This window comes from Cloeon dipterum, chromosome 2, assembly GCF_949628265.1.
Source record: "Cloeon dipterum chromosome 2, ieCloDipt1.1, whole genome shotgun sequence".
NCBI lineage: Eukaryota > Metazoa > Arthropoda > Insecta > Ephemeroptera > Baetidae > Cloeon > Cloeon dipterum.
In genome coordinates this window covers 5,753,441-5,779,594 of record NC_088787.1, presented here as the reverse complement: position 1 = coordinate 5,779,594, position 26,154 = coordinate 5,753,441, and the positions used below count along the sequence as shown (strand labels likewise).

Below are 26,154 nucleotides of genomic sequence, written 5' to 3'. Positions count from 1 at the left end.
TCGTCTGTCTCGTCCGGCTTCTCAGCGTGAAATGGTATATGTGTGTGAGGCTCGGTTGTTGAAATTTCGACAGAAATATCTATCTACTTTTTTATGTACATTATTTATTTGTTTGCTTCTAGAGGATATATATTTAGTTTCCTGTTTTCCAGGCTAAAGTTCAACACTCTACTGACGAAATAAATATTGGTTCATTTTATTCCATTCATGTTCATTATTTTTTTCTTACTCCGAATCCAAAATTTCCAAGAAGGTTGGAATTAAAATAAATTAAACCAATAATTGTTTCAATGTTTTCTTGCTTTTATTGAAATGATTATCAATATATAATATTCAGCACAACAATGACGTAGCTGCGGAACAGAAACTTGTTCAAACAAAAAATAGTTGATCACAAAACGAACGAACACATCGGATGAATTACTCAATTAACAGTATACGAACAGACAACGGAAACGATCGATGCTTTTGTGTCACTTGAACGGTTCCACAAAGTTAGTTGACCTCTGTTTAATATAACAAATGCGCTTGGACTCTTATCACAAAATAATTTCCACGAATTTTTACAAATAGGTTCTCTCAGGAATGTTTTTTTCGTTTCGAAAAAACGTCGACTGCTGTTCCTCCCTGCCAGCTTCACACGGAGAAACCCGCGCTTGATCCGCACACTAAAATATGAGGTCAATTTCCGGGCTGCAACGCCTCAAAAGGGTTCAAAATATTAATTCCCGTCTTTGAGTGTGTGGTTAAGACGGGTTTCTCCGTTTCTGCAAGTTATTACTTGGAATATAGAAAAAATCAGACCCATATTACATCGACTACAACTAGAAAAATCAGTATATATGGAAGCTACGAGTTTGCCTGCCACCGGTCCAAAACCAAATGTGCTTCTGACAAGAATACGTACATTTTTAATCATTTATTTATTGCTTACACTTGTGCTACGTAAATAAATCACTGCTGAAAAGCAACTAGAATCTCTTTTGATCATCTTGACTTGTCCTAACTAAGAACCGTGTGTTTGTACGTATATTTTAATCAAAATTGCAATAATGTACCCTATAGAACTCTCTCTTTTTCCTACAGAAATACTCCGTGTAATGTGTGTGTGTGTGTGTGTATATTAATAACTAGGTGCGTAATCTGGGCAAGAAACGTCAGCACAGGAACTCTCCATGTTTAGGAATTGAGCCGTGTGATTCAAGTAACAAGTGCTAATACCCTTTTCTTTAATTCAATTGCTTTATCTAGATTAGAAAAAGAGATATGGAAGGAGCGGAAATTTCGGAATTTCAGATACCACACAGCTGCGTTTCGGTTTAACATTAATTTACATTTGATCTCTCTTTTTAATACTGTGTAAACACGCTACTCGACTAGAAAATCGCGGCAATCCAAAACGACACCTAACAAATCTCACGGGTAGTACAATTGTATACAGACGACTGCTTTCCCTCATTCTTGAATGCAATTATGAAATTGGTGGACGATGGACGGTTGTGAAATTTCAGTGAGTATTCTTGGCGGCCCTTCTGATTGGCGAGAAAATGTTGGTCGCTTTGTTCGGGCTGGGAGTCACGTCGGCCACGCAGGGACTCCGAAGGTCGTTCGTCGACCGATACGTGTCGTGCAAACGGGCAGACTGCACCTGAAAACATTTTTTTTAATTATTCAGATCAAAAATTGAAATAATGAGGAACAGGAAAAAACTGGAAAATTAATCAGCTTTCATTTTGACGCTACTATCAACGGGTGAATTTAATGTAATTTTTTTTCTAAAAAAATATTAAATAGCTTCCAATACTGAAAAGTACTGTTTTTTATCTTCTGACTGTTAAATTTTCATAATTTTTCCCACTCCGGAAGCAATTAATATCCTTTTGCTTAAAAAAGGGGGCAAAACCGGTAAAATTCATAAAAATGGAATTTTGGGGCACTTTTGGTCAGAAGTTCAGGAAAAAAATTGGTAGCTTATGATTATTATTTGTGGAATATCATTCGCGTCTTTTAAAATAAAAATTCCACTTTTAATGACTCATGGGAGTTAGAAACAAATAAAAAATTGATGAAAGTAAACAATCTGTTTCAATTTCACTGCAAAAAATACCTGCAGGTCGAGTTTAAGTTCTTCGAGAATGCTGAGCACATTGTTTCTCCGGGCGACAGCCAATTTGTATTGATTTCGAGCCTCTTGGCGGCGCTTCCTTCTTTCCTCCTGGCTGCCGTATTCGCTCACTGACACGTCTTTCTTGCTCGCGTCTAAAAAATCATAAAATAATTGTCTTTCTGTTTGATTCCAGGATTTCTCTCTCCGACCTTGGCTGTCGTCCTGTTCTGGCGGCGACGAGTCGCTGCTCTCGTCCATCTCGGTGAGTTTGAAGTGGTCCTGGAGGCGCTGCAGGGCGGCACTCGTGTACACCTTGCGCTTCACCGGCTCACTCTGCGGGCAGTAGGGCGCTTCCGAGGCCACCGGACTGTTCAGGTCAACTGAGCGGAAGGTGACCAGCGCGCGTGGCGGGCCGCCCGATGGCGTTGTCACAGTCACCGATGGGTAAGCCGGCGCTGCTCCTTTCTGAATCTGAAATTGACATTTATTTTTATTGAAATTACCGAAATTACTGTCCTGACAAAAATGCCCACCTTTATGCTGAGCCTGCCAGGGTCGGGTCTGGAATGCTGCTGCTGCGGGAAGGGTTTGGCCTCAACGGTGGGCGTCTCGAGTTCTACCTCCTGGTGGACGGTGGAATTTCGCATGTGCACGAGCAGACTTTCAGCCTCCTTGATGAGCTGGCGGTATTTGCGATCGGCCTCTTTGTCCGCCTCGATCAGTTTTCGTTCTGACTCAGAGTACTCGGCCGCCAGCACCTTCTGCTGCTGCTTCAGGGGCAGGTCGGCGGGCGCCCTGCGCACCGGCGTGCTGCCGCCGCTCTCGCTCCGAGCGAAGGGCACGTGCCGCACGGCTTGTGGGGTGCTGCTGTTCGAGCCTGAAGCCGACCGACGCTTCGCCACAGGCGTGCTGTTGCCGCTTTCCAGCCTTTTCTCAGCCATCATTCTGAAAAATTGATAAATTATTAATCCGTTCAATGATTGAAATTTAAAAAAACGCTTAAAAACAGGTTCATCTGCAATATCAGGGCACTAATGATCAGGTTCAACGTGAAAAATTTAATTAACACAACAAAATACAGAAGAAATATTTTTAACAAAAAATCAGCTGATCTAAATTTTGATTTCAGTCTCTCAAACCTTAACTTTACACTTCTAGAATGAACCGTCACAGGTTATAACCTGAAATCAGGGCGAAAAGAGACCAAAACTCGTTAATTACCATTGGTGCCATCTCTTGGCTGTTTCAAGAACTTCCTAATGACTTAAAAAATCCTTAAAATCAATAAGTACCTGATTCTCAGGGTAGGTGAGTCTACAGCTCTGCCTCTGAGAGACTCCCTGGACTCAACCCTCTTGTTCCTGAGGCAGGGTGAGTTTCTGGCCCTGAGTGAAGGTGACTCAACCGCCCTGGGCCTCGGAACACTCGGTGACTGTGGCCTCTCAGCCGCCGCCACCCTGCGTTTCTGGCTGGCTCGCTTCATTTTGCTGCTGGCAGCACTGTTGCTGAGGTGACGGAACTCTGCCTGGTCGCAGCTCAGGTGGTAGGTGCAGTGACCTTGAGCGGGTGGACCCTGAGCAGCCACAGGGTCGAAGCACTGGTCGCCGACGTCAATGAAGTCGAGTTCTGTGTCGCAAATGGTGTTTGACGCGGTGGACTCCTGCTCCGTGTTGAGTGTGCGCGACGTGTCAACCTCGCAGTCAGTGGCGTCACTGTCGCTCAGGATGTCAGTCTCCTTGTCGTAGGTGTAGCTCTCGTCAAAGCGACCTAGTTCATTCAGGGTCGCGTCCTCCTCCTCAGCGCTGCTGCATCGCGAAATTGACGGCGTCGACAACAGGGTTGAGTCTGACGAGAAGCTGCCCCGCCGCTTCTTCTTCTTCCCAGCGGCCACCGTCCTCCTCCTGAGGAATTTAAGGGACAAGATTTAATTACAGCGACCCTGAGCTCAGGATAAGGGGAAAATTCTTTAAATTAGATTCCTAAGTACATTTTAAAGGCAGCCTGACCAAGATAGAGTTATAAAGGCCGTAACCTGAGCTTACCCTGAGCTCAGGGTCTAATAGAAAATTACTAAACATTCGTGTTTAAAGTATTTTAAGGAATATCAAGTCTAGAATAATGCAGTTCCATTTACATAATAATTAAATAGGATTTAATTACTCCACCTGATCTCAAAAAAACACCTTAATTCCCTGATCCTACCCTGAACTCACTCAGGGTGAACTCACTCAGAATTACAATATTTACTATAGTTACATCAAAAAATAAATATTTTATATGTACTAAAATATTACTCAACAAAGAAATTCCGGCTAAGAGTCACTAGTAAGAGACCTGCTCAGGGTATTTCTCTTAATGTCCAAATTGTATTTGTACGCCAAAGTTTCTGTTATGATTTTAAGCACTCAAATTAGTTTATCCTGAGCTCAGGGTAAACTACCATCTTCCTAAAAAAAAAATTAAATCAACAGTCCATCAAGAATCCGCAGTTTATGTTTAAAAAAACTCAAATTTAACCAAAGTTGCCACCGAAAATAGTACCTGACAGGTTTCTCCTTCGAAAAGACGTCATCATCGCAGCTCTCCTCGTCGCAGGTAGTGGTCGAGTCTGCCACGTGCCACGAGCCGACGGTGGCGGCCGTGCTTACGTCCTCATTGAGCGGCGTCAGCGGCACGACCGGCTGCTGCTCCTGCACAGGAGCCACCGAGACCGCCGAGGATGACAGCCACGGATTCGTGCGGATGCGACACCGCTGCCGCGGCGAGTTGCAGAACTGCTGCTGGTTTTGCTGCTGCTGGACGCCGACCTGCTTGATCGGCGAAGCTCGCTCGGTTTGTGCAAAAATAGATTCGGGAATGCTGGATTTGCGAGGCGGAGGCTGTGGCGGCGTGGCACCCACGCTTCGCACTCCACTCCCTCGCTTGCAGTCTTCTCTCTGAACAGAAAAAATAATAATTTGAGGTTAAAATAGAGTGTTTAATTCGTACCTTGGAGTGTGGGTCAACTCTTTGGCCGATTTGCCCGGAGCCGAAAGTCTTGAGAGTCTCATTTCTGCGGCGCAAATCGACGTCGACGGACTGAAAGTACCTTGTGCCTGTTCTTATGTTTATATAATATTCTGGAGATAAAGTTGCATCTGGAAAATTAGACACAAAAATTATTATCACAAATAAAAATATAATTTTGCATTTTTTCAGGTGTTATTTAAAATTTAAGTCCCACTTTAAAACAAATTAAAATTTTTAGTAAAATAAAATTTGAGCCCTGAGACGGTTGAGAGACTCACCAATGGAGGGTTCATAGGGTGAGGTTGCGTCGGTGCTGTAGCCAGTCGAATAAGCCGACTCGGGCGAGGACAAATACGAGCTGTAGCGGGCGCCGAGCTTGTTGTTGTTGTTGATGGCGGCGTGCAGTGTGGGCCTCTTCGGCGACTCGCAGCTGGTGTCGTCGGTGGCCGCCGCGTACGAGAATTTGCACGACAACGTCGGCGACACGAGCGTCACCCGCTTGGTGGGCTGCGTCGTGCCGCCGCCACCGCCGCTAAGGGCCGAGTGCACGCTACTCGACGACGGGCCGGCCTCGGTCGACGGCCCAGGGTCGGTCGACGGACTGGATTTGTTGGCCGCCGCCTTCCCCTTGGCCTCTTTTGACCGTTTTTTGCGGTGCCGCACAAAGTGCGTCTCCACCCAGTTCCGGATTTTGGCGCCGAACATTCTGCACCGGCTGAAAATAAAAAAATGAATATGTAGGGGAGGTAGTTTCAGGGTATATTAAATTGAGAGTCAGTTCCTCGGGTTCAGGTTTAGAATTTTCCAGATTTAAAAGGTGTATTTCAAGGGTAACAAAGGTTTTTTTCCTTTTTGTATCTTTGTAAGGGGTAATTTCAACCTTTTTCAGGGAAGGTTAACTTTCTCAGGGGGATCCAAAAGTTAAGGTGAATTTTTAACTTCCTGTTTAAGTTAATTTTTAGGTTTCTGAGGACTGAAATGGTCGACCTGTCAGGTTCAAGTCCACTTTTTCAGGGTCTCAGGGTCAGGTAATTAAAAATTAACGTGAAATTTTTAGGGCTATTCACTTACGGCTGTAAATAATTGTGATTTTGAGCAATTTTTCATTTTAAAAACACTTGTACCCTTTTACCCTGAACCTTTAACTCTACCTTGAAGGCAGAAAATAGGGGAAAACTTTTATAATGGTCGAAGGAGGAGTTTTTAAAAATAAAAAACAAGCAGTCCAAAAACATTCAAGGATATCTGCAATTCTAAACAAGACAAAAATAAAAATATACTTTCTAACATGTTAAAAATTGCATTTATTTCAGAAATGTTTGAAAAGCACCAATCTGACAAACAAAAACTAGCTAAATTCCAAGCTCCTGGGGTCGACAGGACTGCAAAAATTACCCCTACTAAATAATTCAGTGTATAGGAAAGCTATTTGTGGGCAAAGAGAATCAACAGAGAGAGGAAAAGGGCCAATAAATCAATTTCACTTGAGAATAATAGCCCGTCCAGACATGATCAATAATTCGTGGTGGTCGGCAAAAAAGCGGCAGATTAGCTGCCAAGAGAGCATCGGAATGCGAGCGCTCTGTGTGTGATAGTGACTCACCTTCGGCTGGCCTACGGGTTGTCCCTCATTGTCCTGGCCACTATGCCCGGCGTCGCACGAGGCTTCGAGGCATCGCGGCGACACGGTGCCCGCTCATCAATTATTAACCGTTGTCATCGGGAGCGTGTCTTCGTCTGGCAGCACCATTGAGTGTGTTTTGCACAAGCTGCTCACGAGTGCCAACCTGCGGAGGATCACCAGAGGGTCAGAATCAGGTCCCGGATGGCCAGGGTTGATGAGAAATGCAGGAAATTAAATTGCAGTTGAATATTTTTGAAGGGGAATATTTTTAAACCAGCTGGAACTGGTTTGTTCGGATATTTATGTTCGGAAAAGGACCGGAAAAGCGGGAAAGTTGGCAGGAAATGGGCGCCCTTGCAACGCACTTAGGCAAAAGCGCGGTCCTGACGCCGCCGACCGCAAAATCGGTCTCAATGGACGAGCCAGCCGACCGACAAACAGCCTGATGATAAATAATTCGGAACATTACATAACGCACCTGCACGATGCCCAGAACACCAACAAAACGCTACAGCACGTTTGTGGCGAATATTTAATCAGCCCTTGGAGATCAATATTTAATGCGGTCATGCGCAAGTCAAGTGCGGCGGCCCTTTAAAGGAAAGTGTGCGGTGGGCCTTGAAGTGTGGGAAAGAAAAAACCGGTCCCACGCACGCACATTCACCGCCCTTGACCGATCCGGCGGCTCGACACCGCTCAGGGCTACGCTCGGACACGTCCGAAAGCGTTAGTCATCGAAAGGGGGCTGCAAATTCAGCGGCCGAACCTGCGAGGCGGCGGGCCATCGAGTTGCTCGAGGGCGCAGGTCACGAGGATTCGCTTGTTTGTTGTGGTTTCGGCGTCGTGCGGGTTGCGGCTCGACCCCTGCACCTCCTTGAATGAGCAGCTGATGGAGGAGAAAGGACCAATCAGAGGCAGGCTTGGGAGTTCGCGGGCCAATGAGAGGGGATTGCTTGGGAATGGATGCGTTTGAATGCACTCTTCAGTTTTTGTTGAGTTAATGAGGGAAAATAGTATAATATTTAGAAAATGTCCGACATTTCTGATGAATTAGGATTTATTTAGAAGAATTTCTTCAAAATTAACCTGTTAACTTGTTTATTTGCTCTGCTGCCTCAAAAATTCTCCAAGAATTTTAAACTTACGCCATAAATCGCGCCTTTTTAAAATGAAGCTTCCTGATTGGCTGGGGATGTATTAGCACACAAATGTGCCCCGCCCAATATCATCTGTTAACTGCTGGGTTGTGGTTTAAGGAAGAAAATTGTTATTAATCGAATTTATGAGCGATTTATTTGCTGCACGAGTGACTGCTAGTGCGTTTCAGCCTGAAATTAAAATGTCGAACCGAGCGTAGTTCGCGATTCGCACGATGGACGGCGAGAATGCGGCGGCGGCGACGGAGGAGGCGAGCGAGCTCGGCGAAACCGCGACCTGCAGCCAGGGCGATGGTGCGCAACCCATCAAACACCGGCCGCCCGTTTTATCTCGATTATTTTCAGAGTTGCAGTCGCTGCGAGAGCAGATCCGGAAGCTGGAGGAGGAGAAAGGCAAAATCCAGGACGAGTTCGGCCACCAACGCGCTAAAATGAAAGAGCTGTTCGTCCAGAAAGAAGGTTTGACAGTCACAAATTATCTATAAGGAAACGAGAAGTTTCACTTCCTGCTTCTTATCATCATCTGCGGTCTCCAGTGCAATGGCAGAAGGAAGCTGAGGAGAACGGAAGGCTGAAGGAAAGTCTGGGCCGGCTGGAAGCGGAATTGGGCGAGGCAAAGAGTCAGCTGGTGGCCATCGGGTTTCAGCAGGAGACCGACCTGCTCGCCGAACAGCAGAATTGCCAGACGGAAATCGCCTCTCTGCAGCAGCTGATCCAAGGTATAAATAATCTATGAATATAAGACGATTTTATTAAATAAAATTATTCAGAAACCGTGGAGGAGAGCAGCTCGTCCCGGAGCAAGTACGAGCAGAAAATCAAACAGCTGCAGGAGGTGAACAAGCAGCTGGACCTGGAGTTGCAGAACCTGCGCAGCAGCGGCCCCGTGGACATGAGTCTGCTCGGCGACGGCGTGTCCAACGTGCTGAACCCGCTGACGGCGGTGACCAAGTCGCTGGCGCGGCGCGTGGTCAGCCTGGCGCCCAACGCCACCACCATCATTCCGCAGTCCAGTCTGGTACCTAGACCAAGCTCGCCCACAAAATCATTACCAAACGAACACGCCAACCTCGAGGAATGCATGAGAAAAGTAGGTTAAAGCTTGTCCCCGCGAATTCGTTAGTCCTGAAAGCTTTTGTCTGATGGCGTCACCGGTAAATCAAAGGTTTTTGTGTTCATTGTAAATATTTAACTGTTATTGAAAACACAAATAAGACAAAATGCTTTATATTTTTTGAGTAAGTGCTTTAGAGGAACAATTTTTGGAAAACAAAAACTAAAAAATACGTCATTGTTACAACTTTAAAGTGAGATAAAAACGGGATTTCAATTAAATATAATATTTTGCCCCTGACACTGAAAACCACACATACCAATCACCTTTAACACAAAAACCTGACTAATTTCAAGCAGGGCTGGGCATAGGAATAAATTGTTTTTTTTTGCGGTTTGTTTATGCCGGGCTTTTGCAAACAAATTTTGCCATTTTAGCTCTCTTGTGAACTTTATGAATCCAAATTTCATTCTAGATTATTTTTGTATTAATGAAAAATCATTTAAAATTCTAGACGATGTGAATTCCAGATTTTTGGATTAAATTTTTCTCGTAAAACTGGCCTTTTTCAAGACATTTTAATTTTAAGTGCAATAAACCGCGCAAAACTGATAATAACTGTCGTACTCTTGGGACATTGCATCAGATTAATTCAGAAAAATAAAAAAATTGCAATATTTCCCGTTTTTTTGCGCAAGAAACCAATTTGTGCCGCGGAAATTTGGCCGATTGTTCGCCCCACCCACTTTTATACCTCCGCATCTGCATTGCCAACTGCTCAGAAAGGTATACCACTCCGATCAGCTGACTCGTGCGCGCGATTCAGAGATATTGAAGTGGGCGTGGCAAACTAACGGCCAAATTTCCGCGACACGAACTGATTTCGTATACCTCTCCGAGTACTTTCACCTAGAGCTAACTTCACTCCGATCAATTGACTCGTGTGGGCGATTCGGAGAGATTTAAAAGTGGGTGGGGCGGATGATCGGCCAATTTTCCGCGGCACTAACGCGATTTTGTGCATTTTTTAGCATAAGCCGAATAAAATTGGTGAACTCTGATGGAAGTAAATTATTTTAAATTTGCTATTTGTTTAATTGAATATATTAAAAATTTAAAAAAAAAATTAGAGGACAGGAGCAGGACAGGAATTTCCCAGCCCTGATTTTAAATTTAATTTCGCCCTGGTGTCGAGTAAATGCATGTTCTAAAATTAACGATGCACAAACCGATACATTTCTTCTTCTTCTTTAAAAAAAAAATATTTGTAAATATTTTCTAATGCGATTTCTAGGCGCAGGAAGACGCTGTGATGCTGAGGTCGTTGGTGATTCCGCTCGAGCAGGAAATCGACGCGCTGAAAAGCAAGCTGCGTCACACGGACCAGGATTTGCAGTGGTTCTACGCCAACACAAACGTATACTAAATTCTATTTTATTAAGACAAATAATGTAAATATTTTCCTACTCAGCAGTTGCGGCCTCCGACTGCAGAAGCAAGTGCCATGGAGGAGAAAACGCAGACTGCCGACGGCGCCGAGTCAATCAAGAGTTCCACCAGCAGCGATCAGCTGCAAAAAGAACTGGCTTCCCCCGGAGGTTGATTATTATTATTTGATATTTTCCTATAGAAAAATATTTAATTTGTTTTGTTGACTTTCAGGCGGTGCAAAGGCCGACTTATCATGCGATATGTGTGCCAACTACGAAACGCAGCTGCAGATGGTGCAGAAACAGCTTCTTCAGCTGGGTGCTGAGAAGAAGCTGGTGCAAAAGGCGGCCGAGCGTTATCGCGAGGATTTGAGCAAAGAGACCGAGTACCGCAAGGAGATGGAGAACAAGTGGAGCGAGAAAAAGGAGGAGCACAAGAAACGCGTCGAAATGCTCACGGCAGAAGTGACCAAGGCCGAACAGGCGTGTCTCCAGGTCGGTGAAAATTTCTAGACCCTGTAAATTATTTATTCTTAGCCTCTGTTTAATTTCTTTTGGAACCCTAAAGGCTTCATAAAGGTAAAAAGAGTATGCAGAGCTGTATTTATTCGTTCGTGCCGCGGAAATTTGGCCGATCGTACGCCCCGCCCACTTTTAGATCTCTCCACATTGCCCACATGAGTCAGGCGATTGGAGTTAAGTTAGTTCAAGGCGAAAGTCCTCGGAGAATTTTACTACATCAGTCCCTGACGCGGAAATTTGGCCGATGATTTACCACGCCCACTTTTATATCTCTGCATCGGAGTAGTAGACCTTTCAGAGCACTGTCGCCTGGAGCTAACTTCACTCTGGATGGGCTATGCGGAGATTTAAAAGTGGGCGGGGCGAACGATCGGCCAAATTTCCGCGGCATGAACCTAAATTCAATGCTGATTTCTAAATTTCTACACCTGCAAGGCTCTGTAATAAAATATTTTTAATTTCTTTTAATTTAAATCCTGAATTTTTCCACATTGTAATCAGAAAACTCTACTTTCTTGTTTCCTGGCGTTTTGAAAGCATTTAAAATTTAAAATCCTTTTGATTTAGGTGAGGGAGGCGTTCAATATGGCGCGGACGATGCTGGAGAGCCGCTTCAATGCTTTGAGCAGCGAGCACGAAAACGTCAGCAAGAATCTGAGAGAGTAAAAATAGCTTACCTTTTAGGGACAGTTTTTTCATTCCTTTTTCGCACAGAATCCAGGCTGAAAACGAGAGACTAGCAGGGAAGTTCTGCAAAAAGGCGACAGAGCTGCAGGACGAGTGCATCAACTTGCCTGACAGCGTTGACGTAATTTAATTTTAAACCCTTATAATTATTATTCAACATTTTTTTAATTCAGGAGCTGCAAGAAAAGCTCCTGCTGACCCGTGAAGACCTGATCACGAGTTCGGTGGGCAAAGAGCGGGCCGAGGAATTGCTTATCGAAGTGCGTGCCGAGCTCGAGCTCACGAGATCTGAACTCCGCGAGCAGCTGAAGGTGTTTTCCGACGAAAACAAGAAACTAAGGTCCCTATCATATAATACAAAGGGCCGGGATATTTATTATTAATCATTTTGCAGACTAATCGCTGAAGAGTACAAAGCAGTGAAGGCTGCTGAGCAGGCGTCGCAACTCATCATCGCCGAGCTCAAAAAGGAACTCGACGAAAACAAGCGAGCCAGAGTAACTTTATGATAATTTTATATTTAAATCTGGAAATAAGAAGTGTAGAAATTTATTTATTTATTATTAAAAAAAATTATAGTATTTTATTTTAAATTTTTTTATTTTATTGGAGAAACAAATTTTGAAATTCGGTTTTCCCGCCGGAATCTCTAATTGCGCAATGAAAAGACAAATAATTAACATCCAATCGAAAGAAACTGAATGAACCATTGAAAATGACGTGGCTTTTCAGGCGGCAGCGGAGAAGACGGAGCAAGAGTTGCGCAACCGAGTGGCCTCGTTGCAGGAGGATCTGGAAAACAACGAAGCAACGCAGCAGGACTTTGTCCAGCTGTCGCAGTCGCTGCAAATGGAGCTGGAGCGGCTGCGAGAGGCCGAGAAGGAGGTGCGCTGGCAGCACGAGGACGACGTCGACGAGTGTCCCGGCTGCAAGCAACAGTTCTCCGTCACCAGGAGAAAGGTAATTAAAATAATTTAGAAACTGGGATTTGAGAGCCACTGAAACCACATTTTTGCATGTTCAATTAATGCCTGAGGATTGTAATGGGTAGGGTAAATTATTCTTCTGACCCAACAGTGTTTTGCGCCTCTGCATGAACGTCAACAACAATTTTCAAACTGAAAAATTAATTACCACACCCATATCGATTGGAACCAGGGATCAAAAATCCGCATTTTTTTATTGCAGTGCAGTGGTAAAAAGCGTTTTTTTTTTTCAATTTTAACCAGTTTCTTGCAGGCAATGTTTGCACCTTAGTTTTTAATAATTTTTCTAATTATTTGCTCATGACCTCAACTTGAAAAATTGTTGGAAGGAAATTTTAGGAGGTGGCAATTGGCAATTTAAAAGAAAAAACTGCGCAGTAGAGGAAATTTAGACCACTCTGACCGCAAATTTTAGATTTCTACTAGGAAAAAATTTATTTCTTGTACGTCTTGTGCAAGAAATTGGTAAAAATTTACTGCTTAAAACCAGGTGGAAAGCAAATAGTGCAGCCCTGTGGTTTCAGTGAGTCTTTGAAAGTAATTTTTTTAATAATATCTCATCGTTTCGCAGACAGAATTAAATAATAAGACGTAGTGTACATTCCTCTCTTCAAGCTTGATCACATGAAATGAAGGGTATTGGTCGAATAAAGCTGGTTTTCGGAACTTTATTTAACTTTCATAAATCTGAAAATCCTAAGATTCTGTGTTTTGCTTGCATTTGCAAGAAATTTCACATCATATCTAGTAATATATTAGAATGCAAGTGGCTTTTGCCCCTTGGGCCTTTGGGAAGCTGTCCCTCGAGGCGGCAAAATCGACCAAAAGACTTTTATAAAAGCGGCGGTGCCAGCTAAACTGACAAAATAGTCCTCAGTTCGCGTTACCTGAGGAATATTCGATGATTAGCTTATATGGCTAGGTGGCATATCAGGGAAATATCTGTTAAGGTTAAAATATTGAGTTTTTCAAAACTTTGGCCGAAAAAAATCGTAAAAATTTGAAAAATGGTCTGATTTTGGAAAACCGCACACGAGAAGACGCGCCTCACTAAGAGGCGTCGATTGGTACTAGAATCGGCGCCGTCGGGCCCATGGGGCCCCGCCTGGGCTCCGAAAACCAAAGTTTAAAATGTCACAAATCGCTTTTTTCAACTTTAAAAATTAATAACTCGGCTTCTATGGGTCCTAGGGCAAAACCCAAGGTTCGTTGGACTCGCCGTGAAATTCTGCATCTTTTAGACCCTATTGCCGCCGCCGCCGCCCGCCCGCCCGCCGCCGTTAACGCCCCCAAAATCAGCGTTATGTTGGAGTTTTTTGTTTTTTTAATTTTTTTAAATTCATTTATGGGGCGGATTTGGTTTCTATATTGAAAAAAAAGCCTCTCCGCGATAACAATCGTGGATTTCTTGGGTTTTGCGCCAGAATTCGGTACTTTGCCTATTTTTATTTACACACGAGAACAGGTTCAGTCGAGACGAATTTGTATTTTTTGCTCAGAGGACAACTCTGTAGCAGTCACCTGTTTTGCCCTTAACTTGAGAAAAAATTTGTCTGTTGCTTTATGTGCAGGATTTAAGGATTTGGAAATCTCTTAGGGACTCAAGAACTCCAAATAGACCAGTTTTACCATTAAAATTTATGTTGAGTGAGAAATCTGGTATTCATAGCGTGTATAGCATTTTTAAATTATTTTTTCTTAAATAAAAAAATTATTTTAAATAATTTTGTTAATTTTATGCCTTATCTAAGTTGACAAGAGAGCCAATAGCTGAAAAATTTGTTGCAAAAAAAAACGATTTATGTTCCCATGCCCAGCTCAGAGATTATTGAATAATCAGCACTAAAATTATGTCATTTTGAATGTTTTCAGCGGAACTGCAAGCACTGCGGGCGCATCTTCTGTCCTGCCTGCCTGCCGCACCAGGTGGCGAGCGGTCCTCGGCAGCGGATGAACAAGGTTTGCGCCGTGTGCCACACGCTGCTGGTGCGCGACTCGGCGCCCTACTTCAGCAAGCGGCTGCCCAACACGCCCGACTAGCCGCCGCCACCAGATGATCATGCTTCTGTGATATAAAGTGACGAGAACGTTATTTCCACCCCCGCCCCGCCCCCTTCTCACCCCTCGCTGTTATCAATTATAGAGAAAAGATGGTTCGTTTCCGCTCTCCGCACAGAGAGAGAGAGAATGAGAGAAAGAAAGAGTTAATGACACACTGTCATATTATTATTACTGCTGCATGTTCCAATAAATTCGATTCCATGGCCAGTCATCGCTCGTTTTATTCTTATTTGCATTTCGTGGCGTGACTTTTTAGCTTTTTTACAATTCGGCGACCGCCATTGCCAAGGACGACGCTCGATTCGGGTCAAGATCGAGTGTTTCTGGTTCATCGTTGACGTTTTTCCGCTGCGTTCAGGTGCTACAAATAAAAATTGACTTTGTAGATTAATGCCGTGGATTTGAAAAGAAAGAAAATTTAGGAATAATTTAACTGTTAGCTTTCAAACGCTGTAATAATCAGTTTAAGAAAAAAAATTCAATTTCCTTGTACTTTGACTTGAAATTCTATAAAGAAATTTGGAAAAAGCCGAAAAATTCCTAGGTTGCCGTTCAAAATTTTTAGAAAGTTGGCTTAGTGGTTTCCTTGTTGAAAATCACGATTTATTTCGCCAGAAGGGAAATAATTTGCCTCGATATTTTTTTTCCTAGACATATTGGCGTGTCACCATACGCATTTTAATTTGGTTTAACCAATTAAATTACTTTTCTTCATTTCAAAACCAGGGAAAAACTCGAAACGAGTCAAAAATTCAAGAGTGAATAAAATCCGTACTTCCAGGCCGTTAATATTTTTAAAATGAAGTTCCGTACCAAATAAGACCATGGAGTGGAAGGTGCGTTTATCTATCCAACTAGCAAGCCAGCTGCATTATTGTACGAGTACTGCGTTGATTTGGTCTGGAATCTTGTGTGATACTCACCTGTGCGTGATTAAATAGTCAAAGTTGCTGTGTTTAGTTACTAAGACGCATTCGGTGGCACACACGATTCATGCGACTGATCAACTTTTTAAACAAATTTAAAACAGCCTAACGACCTGAAGAAAAAGCTTAAACAAAAATTAAAATATTTTTTAAATAGGAAAAAGCTACATTCTGGATTTATTGAATTATTTCTTGAATTTTAGCATTGTTTCTAGTTTTCTCCTGTTTTTTTTCCATTCGATGACTCAAATATTACTAAATTTCATCAAATACAATTTTTCATGCAAACACCAAATAATAATTTGTAGCTATTTTTAGACAAAAAGAATCTTAATGGATTTTAAAAATGTTAAAAGGCCTAAATCTCCGGGGAAAATCTGTGGAGGTGCCAAAATTTTGGCTGAAAAAAAAATCGTAAAAATTTGAAAAATGGTCGCATTTTGGAAAACCGCACACGGGTAGACACGCCTCCCTATGGGGCGTCGATTGGTTTTAGAATCGGCGCCGTCGGGCCCATAGGGCCCCGCCTGGGCCCTGAAAACCAAAGTTCGAAATGTCACAAATCGCGTTTTTCAACTTTAAAAATTAATAACTCGGTTCCTACGAGTCGTAGGGTAAAAAAATGCTACCAAAACTGCATTAATTGAAGTAAAAAATAATTAGGAAAATTTAAAAGGGCGTCAGTCAGTGAACCTCCAGTTGTCTTTTACAGTCTTAAGACGACATAGCACAGTCTCATATCCCCTTGTAGAAGACTTTTGGTAATTTCACAGCTTGCTCTAAGTTTCAACTTGCTTGGCATGTTGAAGCACTGCAAAAAATAAGACAACCGTCTGATTCCAGACTAACGAAAAATGCCGCACATTTTGGAAAGAAATATTTCTCTTTCTTCCCACTCGCGTGTCTCGTTTGAGACGAAAGTTTGTTTTGGAAATAGTTATTGCGGTACTCGGGCAATGAGTTTGGAATATTAATTAACGATTTGTTTTTAGTTTTATCCTAATTATGAAATAAATTTTATTTTATTTTTTCAAGTATTTTTATTTTTAACTTCGTAATGTTTTTGAATTTTAATTCACATCTATTAAATTAAATTTTCTTCATTTCAAAACCAGTAAAAAACTCGAAACTAATCAAAAATTGAAGCGTGAATAAAATCCGTACTTCCAGGCCGTTAATATTTTTAAAATGAAATTCCGCCCCAAATATGACCAGTGAGTGGAAGGTGCGTTTATCTCTCCAAGTAGCAAGCCAGCTTCGTTATGTAAAAGGGCGTTGATTTGGTCTGGAATCTTGTGCAGTTTAGTCACACCCCGATCTCAATTGATATCACAAACGCTTCCATAGCAAATGAAATATCTGTGACTCACAAGAATCATACGCACCAAGTCATCTTTTTTAAAATGCCATTTCCTTGCATTGCAATCGATCGTCAAACAGTTCTTTTTTTAATCTTTATATTTAAATTTTTTATAAAATTGGTTTCAAGCTAGTGAAGCGGTGAGCATCAAGTTGAAAATCATTATTGATTTCACCAGTAGGGGAATTAGCCTCATTTTTTTCTAGACTTTTGGGTGTCCACATTGTGCAATTGAAGATATATATATAGTTTCACCTTATTAAATTAACTTTTCTTTATTTCACAACCGGTAAAAAACTCGAAACAAGACAAAAATTCAAGAGTGAATAAAATAAAAATAAAGTTGGCCATTTTTACATAGTTCACTCGGTTTTGTAGGAGCGAAAATTGAAAACAGACGTTAATTTTTTTCTAGCTTACTTGAACAATGACTTGAAATGACTCTGGTAATATAAATATTTTTGTTCGCGCACCGCTATTGTTTGAAAAGTTCAAGACCAAAAAAATTGAAGCACACCACTGGAAAGCTCATTTATTTTTCTAGGTAGTCACATGCATAATATGTGGGGTTACAGATCAAATTCCGACGCAAAGTACGAATGACTTCTTTGTCAGATCCAGACAGCTGTGACGCATGCGCACTTCTTGCATTCAAATTGTTTTGGCGGGAAAAAAAGGTTCGCACGTCGCGCTGCACTTTTTGGTTGGAAAAATGATCCATTTTACCTAATTCGACCCTCAGGAATCGATTGGTGGGCTCAGAAACTTCTTCAAATAAGGTCTTAAATATTTTCTATTAATTATATAACTTATGAAATTATCTTGATTAATATTTTGTGCCTTTAATTGTTTAAAAACTTAATCCTTTTTTGCTGAGCACACATCAGAAAAAAAATTATTTTCTGATAGTAATTTTTTGTAGAATTAAATGCTCTAGATGGGACATTTTTTCATACGTTCCTAAAAAATACTCTGGTTCTGAAAATTCATAACGCTTAAGGCACTGTATTAATTTTGCTGCCTTGTGCAGCTGTATATGCACTGGCCTTTCCTAAAATTAAAAAAAAAATCCTTTAAAAAAATAAATTATTCCAATCACCAATCACGGCCGGCGTGCTGCCGCCTCAATTGTCCACGGCAACACACGCGCGTCAAGTCCCTATTTTTATTTATTTTTTTATTTTATTTTTCTTTCGACATTGCGCGCGGGGTGGTTTCGGTTCGGTGTGGAGCCGGGGGTGGGTTGGCGGGCGGGCGGGCGGCGGCGCACGAGAGGCGATCGATAGGCGGCTTTTGCTCGGTGGGGCGTGAATCGTGGGTGAGCACCGCCAGACGGCCAGACGACCGCCCGATCACTCCGCCACCTGCGACCTGAGACCATGGCCACCTCCGACCTGCTCATCAAGATCCCGGCGCTCACCTTTAACGAGGTGCGATTTTTGGTTTTTTCGGGGAGAAACGAAACAACTGCTTTTAAGGGAGGAGAATTAAAAAAAGGGGGAGAGACGAACGAAACACTTGGTGCATAATTGTGTGTTTATTGATTGGAAAATTCCATGTGCGTGCTTATTTTTTCTGTGTGTGACATTTTTTATTGTTGTAATTCTCCGTATCGCCAGACCTGCATCAAAATTGATCAAAGTCCAGGGGGGATTATAATATTATTCAATCGCTCCTCAATAGACGTGTTTGAAATAAAATTTTTATTGCAAAATTCTGAAAATGTTTGTTGCCAATACATGAACTCATCCCTTAGAATTCAGTGGAAGCCTATAAATTTCCCTTACAATTAGTAGCCGTGTAAATTTTTTAGATAAGTGGTTGGAACGTTAGCATGCTTTTCAAATGGTGAGGACTGTCTCCGCTTACTTGAAATCTTGATTTTGTTTCACAACAAAGAGTTTCCCTAAAAGGTTTCAGACGCTGTTTGACAGATCTCGACGAGAGGAATCGAAATCTGCCAAGAAAATGTGGTCAAGCGCTGGAAATTTTTAAAAATTTGAACGGAAGGTCCATTTTTATTAATGCTAATTGTAGAAAAAATTGTTTATTACTTCCAATAATTCAAATAATTTTCAAATTGCCGCTCAGTATGAATTCAAGGGGATTAATCCACTTTAATTTGCTATAAAAGGTGGATTAATTAAGAACAAACAAATGAAAAATATTATTCTTTATAATTGTTGGCTAGAAGCTAGAAAGTTTAAAAAATCAAAATAAGGGATCCTTTTGCTTTTAGTGTATTGTAAATTCAAATTTTGCCAAATATCATCCAAATTTACTGCGCTTAATTGACCTTGATTTTGATTCCTTTCATTGCGAGATCGATCCAATTTTGGAAAAGCTCTTTGTAGCGATATAAAATAGGAATTCAAGTAGAGAGACAGATAAACATGCAAATTTTGCAGTAATTTACCTGAATATTTAACTATAAATCACTCCTTATTTATAGGACAAGGATTTTCCGGGGGTTTGAGGTTCAATCTTCTAAAAAAATTGCAAGCTGCAAAAATATACCATATTTTTGTTAATTATTGCCACTCCCCTCAATAAAAATTTCACCGTTAAAAAATTGTCTAGACGCAGTTCATAATATTTCAATCGAAATTCTCGGGTTTTTCTTGACCTCGATCCCTAATCGTTTTTAATAATTTTACATAAATTTTGTGCCTTCGAAATTTATTGATTAATTTTTTTTCCATTTCATCATACCGTTCGAGCAAAACTCTTGTGTTTATCATCGTGTGGCCCTTAAAACTAGTCGTCTCACATATTATATTTATTTGTTAAAAAAACCTCAAAAGAAGGCCTAAGAAGGAGCCCTGGGATTGCTCCTCAAATTTATTCACTTATTGTGTCAATTAAATAACCAGTTCAAAGTTTTAGTTTTAGCACTGAAAATTTATTTAGACCTAAAAATTCATTTTAAAATGCTAAATTTCATCAATTAAGGGGCTTTTTGGAATAAAGAGACTCCCCTTACGAGACAAAACGATTGATAGGCATTAAAAAGTTCCATTAAAATTTTAGAAATTAACTGATCCAAATTCTTAGAACTGTTAAAAATATGCTTTATTTTTTATGTTTATTATTTCTTGCAACTCTTGGCCAAATTTCATAATAATTGGATAAAATTGAACCTTTTTTATTAATTTAAAAATGGAATTTCTACAAAACGAGTTTGTAACGTAACTCGAAATGCTAGATAGAAAAACTGTATCAGTAATTTTCTTCCCATTTCATTAAGTCTATACATTTTGAGGAAAAATAAAATAAAAAATACGAATTATAGTAGTCGAATGCACCCATGGTTCTCTTAAAAAAGGTTCGTGGGAAAATTCCAAAGAACTCCGAGTGTTTCAATTTGTGAGATTAACAACAGTGCATATTTTTATGCCTCAACAATTTTAAAATAAATTACTTTCTCGATTTAAAATTATTCATGGCCATTTTTGGACGGTCTTTCCGTTGACCAATTAAATTACAAAAGATATAAACATTTAATAGCACATTAGTGACATTTTTTTATTTCTCGTACAGTTGCAAACATGTCACAAACAGCGAAAGAAGCTGGATTTTTAACTTCTTGGAAATCCAACGAATAGTTGGAAATTTCTGTTTTAGTTTTCCAGAAAAATTGTTAATTTGAGTTGAAACAAATTTTGTGAAACCCACCTAAAAATTAATTAAAAATGATTCTCTGACATATTTTATCCTGTGAAATTTAACGATTTAAATGTTTTTAGCTGTTGATGGTAATTCAAATGGTGTTAAATTACGGATTTTAACGGTCTGAAAGAATTATCAACTCATGTTCAATCATTTTCAAATGGTTTTAAAAAAATGGATTTAAATGACAATTTAAAAAGATGATCTGTTTGGCATTTTAAAAAAGTTGACTGGTGCGTATGATTCTTGTGCGTCTCGCCACAGAGAGGGCATAGAGAATGCATTTAATATGTACAACCTCTAAATGTGACGTGCACGAGATTCCAGACCAAATCAACGCAGTAACGGGTGCTAAGCTGGCTTGCTACTTGGAGAAATAAACGCACTTTCCACTCACTGGTCATATTTGGGACGGAACTTCATTTTAAAAATATTAACGGCCTGGAAGTACGGATTTTATTCACTCTTGAATTTTTGACTTGTTTCGAGTTTTCCCCTGTTTTTGAAATGAAGAAAAGTCAATTCGAAACAAAATTCAAATTAATTTTAGCTTTTATTGGCATTAATTTCACAGGATCCGAACTGCAAACTGTATAATATAGGAGTCAGATTTTTTTTTAATTCTCTTCAGATGTTTTCCATAGGGGACCTGGTAATTTCAGATCAAAATTGAGAAAATTGCCCTTTTTACAAGGGCTGACGAAGGTTTGAGATTTTTTGGGTGAGTTTTAATTATTTCTAGGACGAAGGGAAATTGAAAATTCGAAAAATTCAGTTTCTAAAGTAATCTACACATCATGCCCCACAGATCAACTTTGTAGGTCAAAGGTCAATGTCACTAAAATCAAGTCAAATTTAAGGAAATCTGGGCTTAGCGGTTAAATAATTTTTTTGATAATTTGAGATAGCCAAAATGTACCTAATTTAATGGAGAAAAACATAAATTTCCTTTTTTACGAGCAAATAATTGCACGAGAATGTGAAAAAACGTGATTTTTTTTAACTCGTTTTCAAATTCACCTATTTTACGCAGTTTTCGACCAGATTTGGTGTCAATGTGAGCACCCTTGGCTAATTTTTTGATTTTGAGGTTTTTTTAAACAACTCCAGGGTGTGATTTCTTGTCAGGAATTAAAATTTCTGAAATACGGGCCGTTCTTGGTGTTAATTTCATGGTTTTGACCACGCGAATCTCAACTTTGAGGTCAATTTTGGAAGAATTTTCACTTTGTATGGTTCAAATTTTAACCAGCATTAAAAAAATCAGTGCAGTGGTAAAAAGTGGATTTATTTTAATTATACAATTTTCTTGGAGGCATATGCCATGTTTGCACCTCAGTTTTTAATATTTTTCTCATGATCTTGACTTGAAAAATTGTCCAGAGATAAATTTTTGGAGAAATTGAGGCAGAAAATGGCAATTTAAAAGAAAAAATCTGCACAGTAGAGGGAATTTTAACCACTTCTGACCGCAAATTTTCGATTTACTTTAAAAATGAAATAAATACATTTCTTGCATTTTTTGCGCAAAATTGAGTGTTAAGCAAATGCAAAAAACCCTGTCAAATTCACATTTTTTCTTAGGAAAATGAATTTTGGTTTATTTTTCTCAATCGCATTTTCTGATTTTCAGGACAAAATTCGGCTGGCGCCGCCGACTGACACGATGGCAATCAAAGTGGCGCAGCTGGAGCACAACATGCGTTTCCTGCGCGAGCAGCACCAAATCATGCTCTCCAGCCTGCACAAGGAGATCGAAAACCTGCGCCTCTTCAACAGAGGTTTGTCCCCGAACCTTTCTGAATAAATGAAATGTCTGAATTTATTGTTGGTTCAGAGCTGCAGTTTCAGCTGGTGATGAGCGGCGCCGCGGCCAAGATGAGCGCCCTCACCATCGAGGTGCCGCCGGACTCGTTCGACGCCTCGCTCGACCACCAAAACGTGAGCAATCATATTAATTATTTATTTCTTTATTTTAATTTAATTTTTTTCGCCCAGAAAAACGTGAATAACGACATTGGCAGAGTGGAGCTGCTGGAAAAGAGCCTTGCTGAGATGCGAATTGGACTGACTGAGGAAAAGGGACGCAATAAACAACTTTATGAAGTCGTCCGCGAACAACAGAGGTACCGAAATTGAAAATTAAATTCTAAAAAATTATATTTTTGAGCAGTTCTCCACGAATTAGGAGGTAGATTGGTCGCGATTTTTTTGGCATTGAAATTTTAAAGAACCAGGTGGTGAAATTCCTGGTTTAAAACTCGGAAAAGTAGGCGTTCCCTTTTTTCGGACTCTCAAAAATCCCTGAAAATCGAATTCTAAGCTGTGACTTTTGACTGGGTTGAGCTATCACCTTGAAATTTTCACTGCCCAACCTAGTTTTTCATCCTGAACAACCTTTAAATTCACAAAAAATTCGCAGGTCGAAGGTTAAGGTCAGTTTTTGCAAACTATTTTCGAAAATTCAAAATTAAGGGATGATAAACCCCTTCGATTTATTCGGGGTTCAGGGCTGAAATGTAGCCCCTGAAATTCTGCACAAGAACACCGAGTTTAATAGGTGTAATCGCGATAGTTTTGCAGCAATTCGAATTTTAAAATTAAAAATCGGCTCCAGGCCGCTCGACCGCGCATGCGCAGATCGCCTCTCGCGTTCGTAAGGTATGTTTTTATGCATTTATTTTGCTTAGAAACACCAAGAGGGTATAGGTTGGACCTAGGAAGGTTGAAATCGACCTTCAAGGTCAGACCCTGAGATAAAAAATTTCGAAAATTTTCAATTTCATCGAATTTAGTGTCTTTTTATAGGTTTTCACCGCTGTTAAGCTCAAATAAAATTCCAAAACTGCCGAATGACAATCCTGAAACCAGTCCCTTGAATTGAATTAATTGTGCAAATACGGCTATTAATGATTAATCCTCTGACGTATATTTATATAATGTTAAAAATGGATAAATTTATTTTCTGAAAATATATTCTTCTGTTTTTTACACATACAGTTCTTATTAAAGCGTTGAAAATAAACGATCTTAAATTATTCTTACAATGAACTTTTTTTAAATTACTTTTCAAAATTAAAAAAATATTTTTGATTTGTTTTTTTAAATCATTCAAAAGAATTTTAATTATAATTGTTTTTCAAACATTTTTTTACATCTATAAGAATGAGATCTCGTAATTTTCACCATCTTTTAAAAAGGATTTAACAAGTTTCACCCCTAAATACAACGTCCTAAAATCCAGTAGAGAAATTCTCGGGAAAACTGCTCACTCAATTATATAAATTTTTAGATTTTTCAGACTCATGATTATAATTACTATCAGCAATTATTATTTGAAATTATAGGAAAATCGAGCACCTGAAGGTGGCAAGCAGTAGCAGGGTGGTGTCGAGCAAGGAGGTCGGCTGCCAAGCAGAAATCGACTCGAATGTGGTCGAAAACAGCACTCGGTACACGCAAACCTATCGCAATCCGGACTTTTGGTCCAAGGCAAGCACCCATAAATATTCTCTTAATTTTCTTGAATAATATTTCTCAAATTCTCAAATTGTTTGTCGACGCGGCAGGAGCAGCGGAGGAGTGGCAACGGTGGCAGCGGCGGCGGCGGCGGCAACCGCTTTCGGCGCCACAACTCAGGCCGCTTCTCGTCCTTCAGCCAGGACGACGCGCACGGACAGCCGCCCAGCAGCGCGTCCCGCTTTCCGCCGCTTCAGTCGCCGGCCGGCTGGCAGCCCAGGCCAAGGTACAATCAGTTTTGTTTATTTTTAATTTTGATTCTATTCCAAGAGCAATTAGTGGGCTCGAATTTTGAATATTTAAAAAAATGATGCAAAAATCAATATTAAAAATATTTAAAATTGAGGATATCCTACAATTTTCCGCAATTTATTTAATTTTAATGTTTTTCCTAGTTTGAAAATTAATTTGTGAATAATTTTCTGCGTTTATCCAATTTTTTACAAGTTTTGAACTGAATTTTTTACTAAAGGGGGCAACAATTGAAAGTTATTTGTTAGATGAATTAAGCAGTTGATCAATATTAACGATTTGTTTCTAAAATTTGCAATTATCAAAAAATTTCAAATTCTAATTTTGTATTTTTTTTCTAAATTTTCCTGCGCTTGACTACATTTTCTTGGCAGATTTCGACTCGTCTCGTCGAGAACAGTGAATGAAACCTTTTGGTTGGGATATAAAATCAGATTTCAAGTAAGGAGACAGTCTCGACCTTTTAAAAAGCATGGATAAATTTTGGCACACAGGATTAAAAATCCTTCCTTTTAAATTTATCCTTTTATTCTAATTTAATACATATTTTTGAATAATTTGTGGCATTTATCCAATTTTGTATAAAATTCTTTCGGATTTGAGTAGCTGTTTTATCTTTGCGTTCAATTTAAATAAATCAGATAAAATTTAGCAGAAATAAGGCAAAAGATTTTGCTTAAAATTTCCTTTAAATTGCAATAAAATTTGCTCAGAAGTTCGCGTGCTTAACAAATAATACTGTCTCCTCGATGTAAAAATTCGGAAAAACCGAAAATTCACCAATTATTTTATATTTGTTTTTTGCAAATTTTGGCTGGTTTAAAAATGAAAATTTTAGCTTCCTTTGATATGCAGGAATTTTTTGAAATCTTATAGCAACAATTTTATTGAACTTCGACGAAGCAAAGTTGTTGAGCGTGTATTGTAGTTCATTTTAGACGAATTAATTCTCAATTTATCTTTACTGTAACTTTACAATTCCCTGAAAAAAAATCAACATTTTCGAAATTGTCCAATTTCGAGCACCTGAAAAGCAGGGTTCCGGATTTTCCCCACCAAGTTTTAACCGACCCGGGTTTTTACGTTTTCCAGGCTTAAAAATCCACTATTTTACCCAACGCCTCAATATTTTCAGCATAAAAAATTGCGGAAAATCATAAAATGGTGTTTTTTTAACGCCAAAAAATAATGTTGCATTTTTGCGCCAAGCCCTGAGGTATGGGGAATGTTTCTTCATTTCTTTAATGGCAAAACTGATGAAATACATTAAAAAATATTAATAATAAAACCCAGGTGGGTCGAGCAAAATGTACAAAAACGGATTTTTCGAATTTTTTTTTTAATGTTAGATCCACTAACATTTATCAAAATTCAAGACCCTTTTTCCACCTAAAAATGTCCCTGGTTCCTTTCCTTAATTTTATTTATTTGTTCATTTTTTTAAGAAACAAAAATTTGAATTTATTAATTTATTTTCTAATTCTTCGTGTTTGTTTGTTTGTTTTTTCTTCAGGACGTGTGCAGAGGTGGGCAAAGAGAAGCTGCCCGCGTTGGAGGCGGGTGAGGGCGAGGGCGAGGCGTGGCGGGCCAAGGAGCCGCAGCCGTGGGCGCAGAGGACGGAGCAGGCTCCGCACTCGGAGCGCAGCCGGCGCAACCGGCGCTACCGCGGCGCCAAGCAGCGCACCGAGCAGCCGACTAACTAGCAATAAATGAATGTGTACTCACATCCAAATGATTATTATTGTGTTTTCGGTAGGGATTTGTGCGACAACAAAGAAAACGGCCGATCGC

At 40.2% G+C, this 26,154-nt stretch overlaps 3 protein-coding genes across 8 annotated transcripts; 2 read left to right on the top strand and 1 right to left on the bottom strand.

Annotated features, from left to right (window-relative positions):
* Nucleotides 1-282: 282 nt before the first annotated feature.
* LOC135935263 (uncharacterized) lies at nucleotides 283-7,645 on the bottom strand. Of its 3 annotated transcripts, XM_065477462.1 has the most exons (10): nucleotides 7,507-7,645; nucleotides 6,720-6,903; nucleotides 5,395-5,831; nucleotides 5,096-5,244; nucleotides 4,649-5,043; nucleotides 3,400-4,008; nucleotides 2,641-3,052; nucleotides 2,317-2,578; nucleotides 2,108-2,259; nucleotides 283-1,648 (listed from the first exon to the last, which is right to left on the bottom strand). In XM_065477462.1, exons 3-10 carry the CDS (start codon nucleotides 5,819-5,821, stop codon nucleotides 1,508-1,510), a joined length of 2,547 nt encoding a protein of 848 aa, XP_065333534.1. In that variant the 5' UTR covers nucleotides 5,822-5,831; nucleotides 6,720-6,903; nucleotides 7,507-7,645; the 3' UTR covers nucleotides 283-1,507. The 3 variants fall into 3 exon arrangements, with proteins under 3 accessions (XP_065333534.1, XP_065333532.1, XP_065333533.1); XM_065477460.1 differs by having other exon boundaries at nucleotides 2,108-2,578; XM_065477461.1 differs by lacking the exon at nucleotides 7,507-7,645 and adding an exon at nucleotides 7,219-7,497 and having other exon boundaries at nucleotides 2,108-2,578.
* A 292-nt stretch (nucleotides 7,646-7,937) lies between these two features.
* On the top strand, nucleotides 7,938-14,848 carry LOC135935264 (rab GTPase-binding effector protein 2-like). 4 transcript variants are annotated; one of them, XM_065477465.1, is made up of 13 exons: nucleotides 7,938-8,191; nucleotides 8,243-8,356; nucleotides 8,434-8,616; nucleotides 8,668-8,915; nucleotides 10,246-10,368; nucleotides 10,423-10,549; nucleotides 10,614-10,876; nucleotides 11,471-11,565; nucleotides 11,618-11,711; nucleotides 11,764-11,930; nucleotides 11,985-12,087; nucleotides 12,323-12,550; nucleotides 14,449-14,848. In XM_065477465.1, exons 1-13 carry the CDS (start codon nucleotides 8,113-8,115, stop codon nucleotides 14,614-14,616), a joined length of 1,992 nt encoding a protein of 663 aa, XP_065333537.1. In that variant the 5' UTR covers nucleotides 7,938-8,112; the 3' UTR covers nucleotides 14,617-14,848. The 4 variants fall into 4 exon arrangements, with proteins under 4 accessions (XP_065333537.1, XP_065333538.1, XP_065333536.1 ...); XM_065477466.1 differs by having other exon boundaries at nucleotides 7,939-8,191; nucleotides 10,426-10,549; XM_065477464.1 differs by having other exon boundaries at nucleotides 7,939-8,191; nucleotides 8,668-8,987; nucleotides 10,426-10,549.
* Nucleotides 14,849-18,209: 3,361 nt separating this feature from the next.
* LOC135935299 (uncharacterized) lies at nucleotides 18,210-26,152 on the top strand. The gene is made up of 7 exons (XM_065477531.1): nucleotides 18,210-18,353; nucleotides 22,226-22,373; nucleotides 22,430-22,533; nucleotides 22,591-22,718; nucleotides 23,940-24,084; nucleotides 24,162-24,337; nucleotides 25,877-26,152. The coding sequence occupies exons 1-7, from the start codon at nucleotides 18,303-18,305 to the stop codon at nucleotides 26,064-26,066; spliced, it is 942 nt and encodes a 313-aa protein (XP_065333603.1). The 5' UTR covers nucleotides 18,210-18,302; the 3' UTR covers nucleotides 26,067-26,152.
* The last annotated feature ends 2 nt before the right edge of the window (nucleotides 26,153-26,154 follow it).

Bases quoted from the DNA above. Each gene is read 5' to 3' on its own strand.
- LOC135935299 (XM_065477531.1), top strand. From the start codon at position 18,303: ATGGCCACCTCCGACCTGCTCATCAAGATCCCGGCGCTCACCTTTAAC. The intron at 22,719-23,939 runs GTACCGAAATTG...TTGAAATTATAG, and splicing joins GTCGTCCGCGAACAACAGAG to GAAAATCGAGCACCTGAAGG. The intron at 24,338-25,876 runs GTACAATCAGTT...TTTTTTCTTCAG, and splicing joins GGCTGGCAGCCCAGGCCAAG to GACGTGTGCAGAGGTGGGCA.
- LOC135935264 (XM_065477463.1), top strand. From the start codon at position 8,113: ATGGACGGCGAGAATGCGGCGGCGGCGACGGAGGAGGCGAGCGAGCTC. The intron at 8,357-8,433 runs GTTTGACAGTCA...TGCGGTCTCCAG, and splicing joins GCTGTTCGTCCAGAAAGAAG to TGCAATGGCAGAAGGAAGCT. The intron at 12,088-12,322 runs GTAACTTTATGA...GTGGCTTTTCAG, and splicing joins ACGAAAACAAGCGAGCCAGA to GCGGCAGCGGAGAAGACGGA.
- LOC135935263 (XM_065477460.1), bottom strand. From the start codon at position 5,821: ATGTTCGGCGCCAAAATCCGGAACTGGGTGGAGACGCACTTTGTGCGG. The intron at 4,009-4,648 runs GTACTATTTTCG...TAAATTCCTCAG, and splicing joins TCGAAGGAGAAACCTGTCAG to GAGGAGGACGGTGGCCGCTG. The intron at 3,053-3,399 runs GTACTTATTGAT...TCAATTTTTCAG, and splicing joins TCACCTACCCTGAGAATCAG to AATGATGGCTGAGAAAAGGC.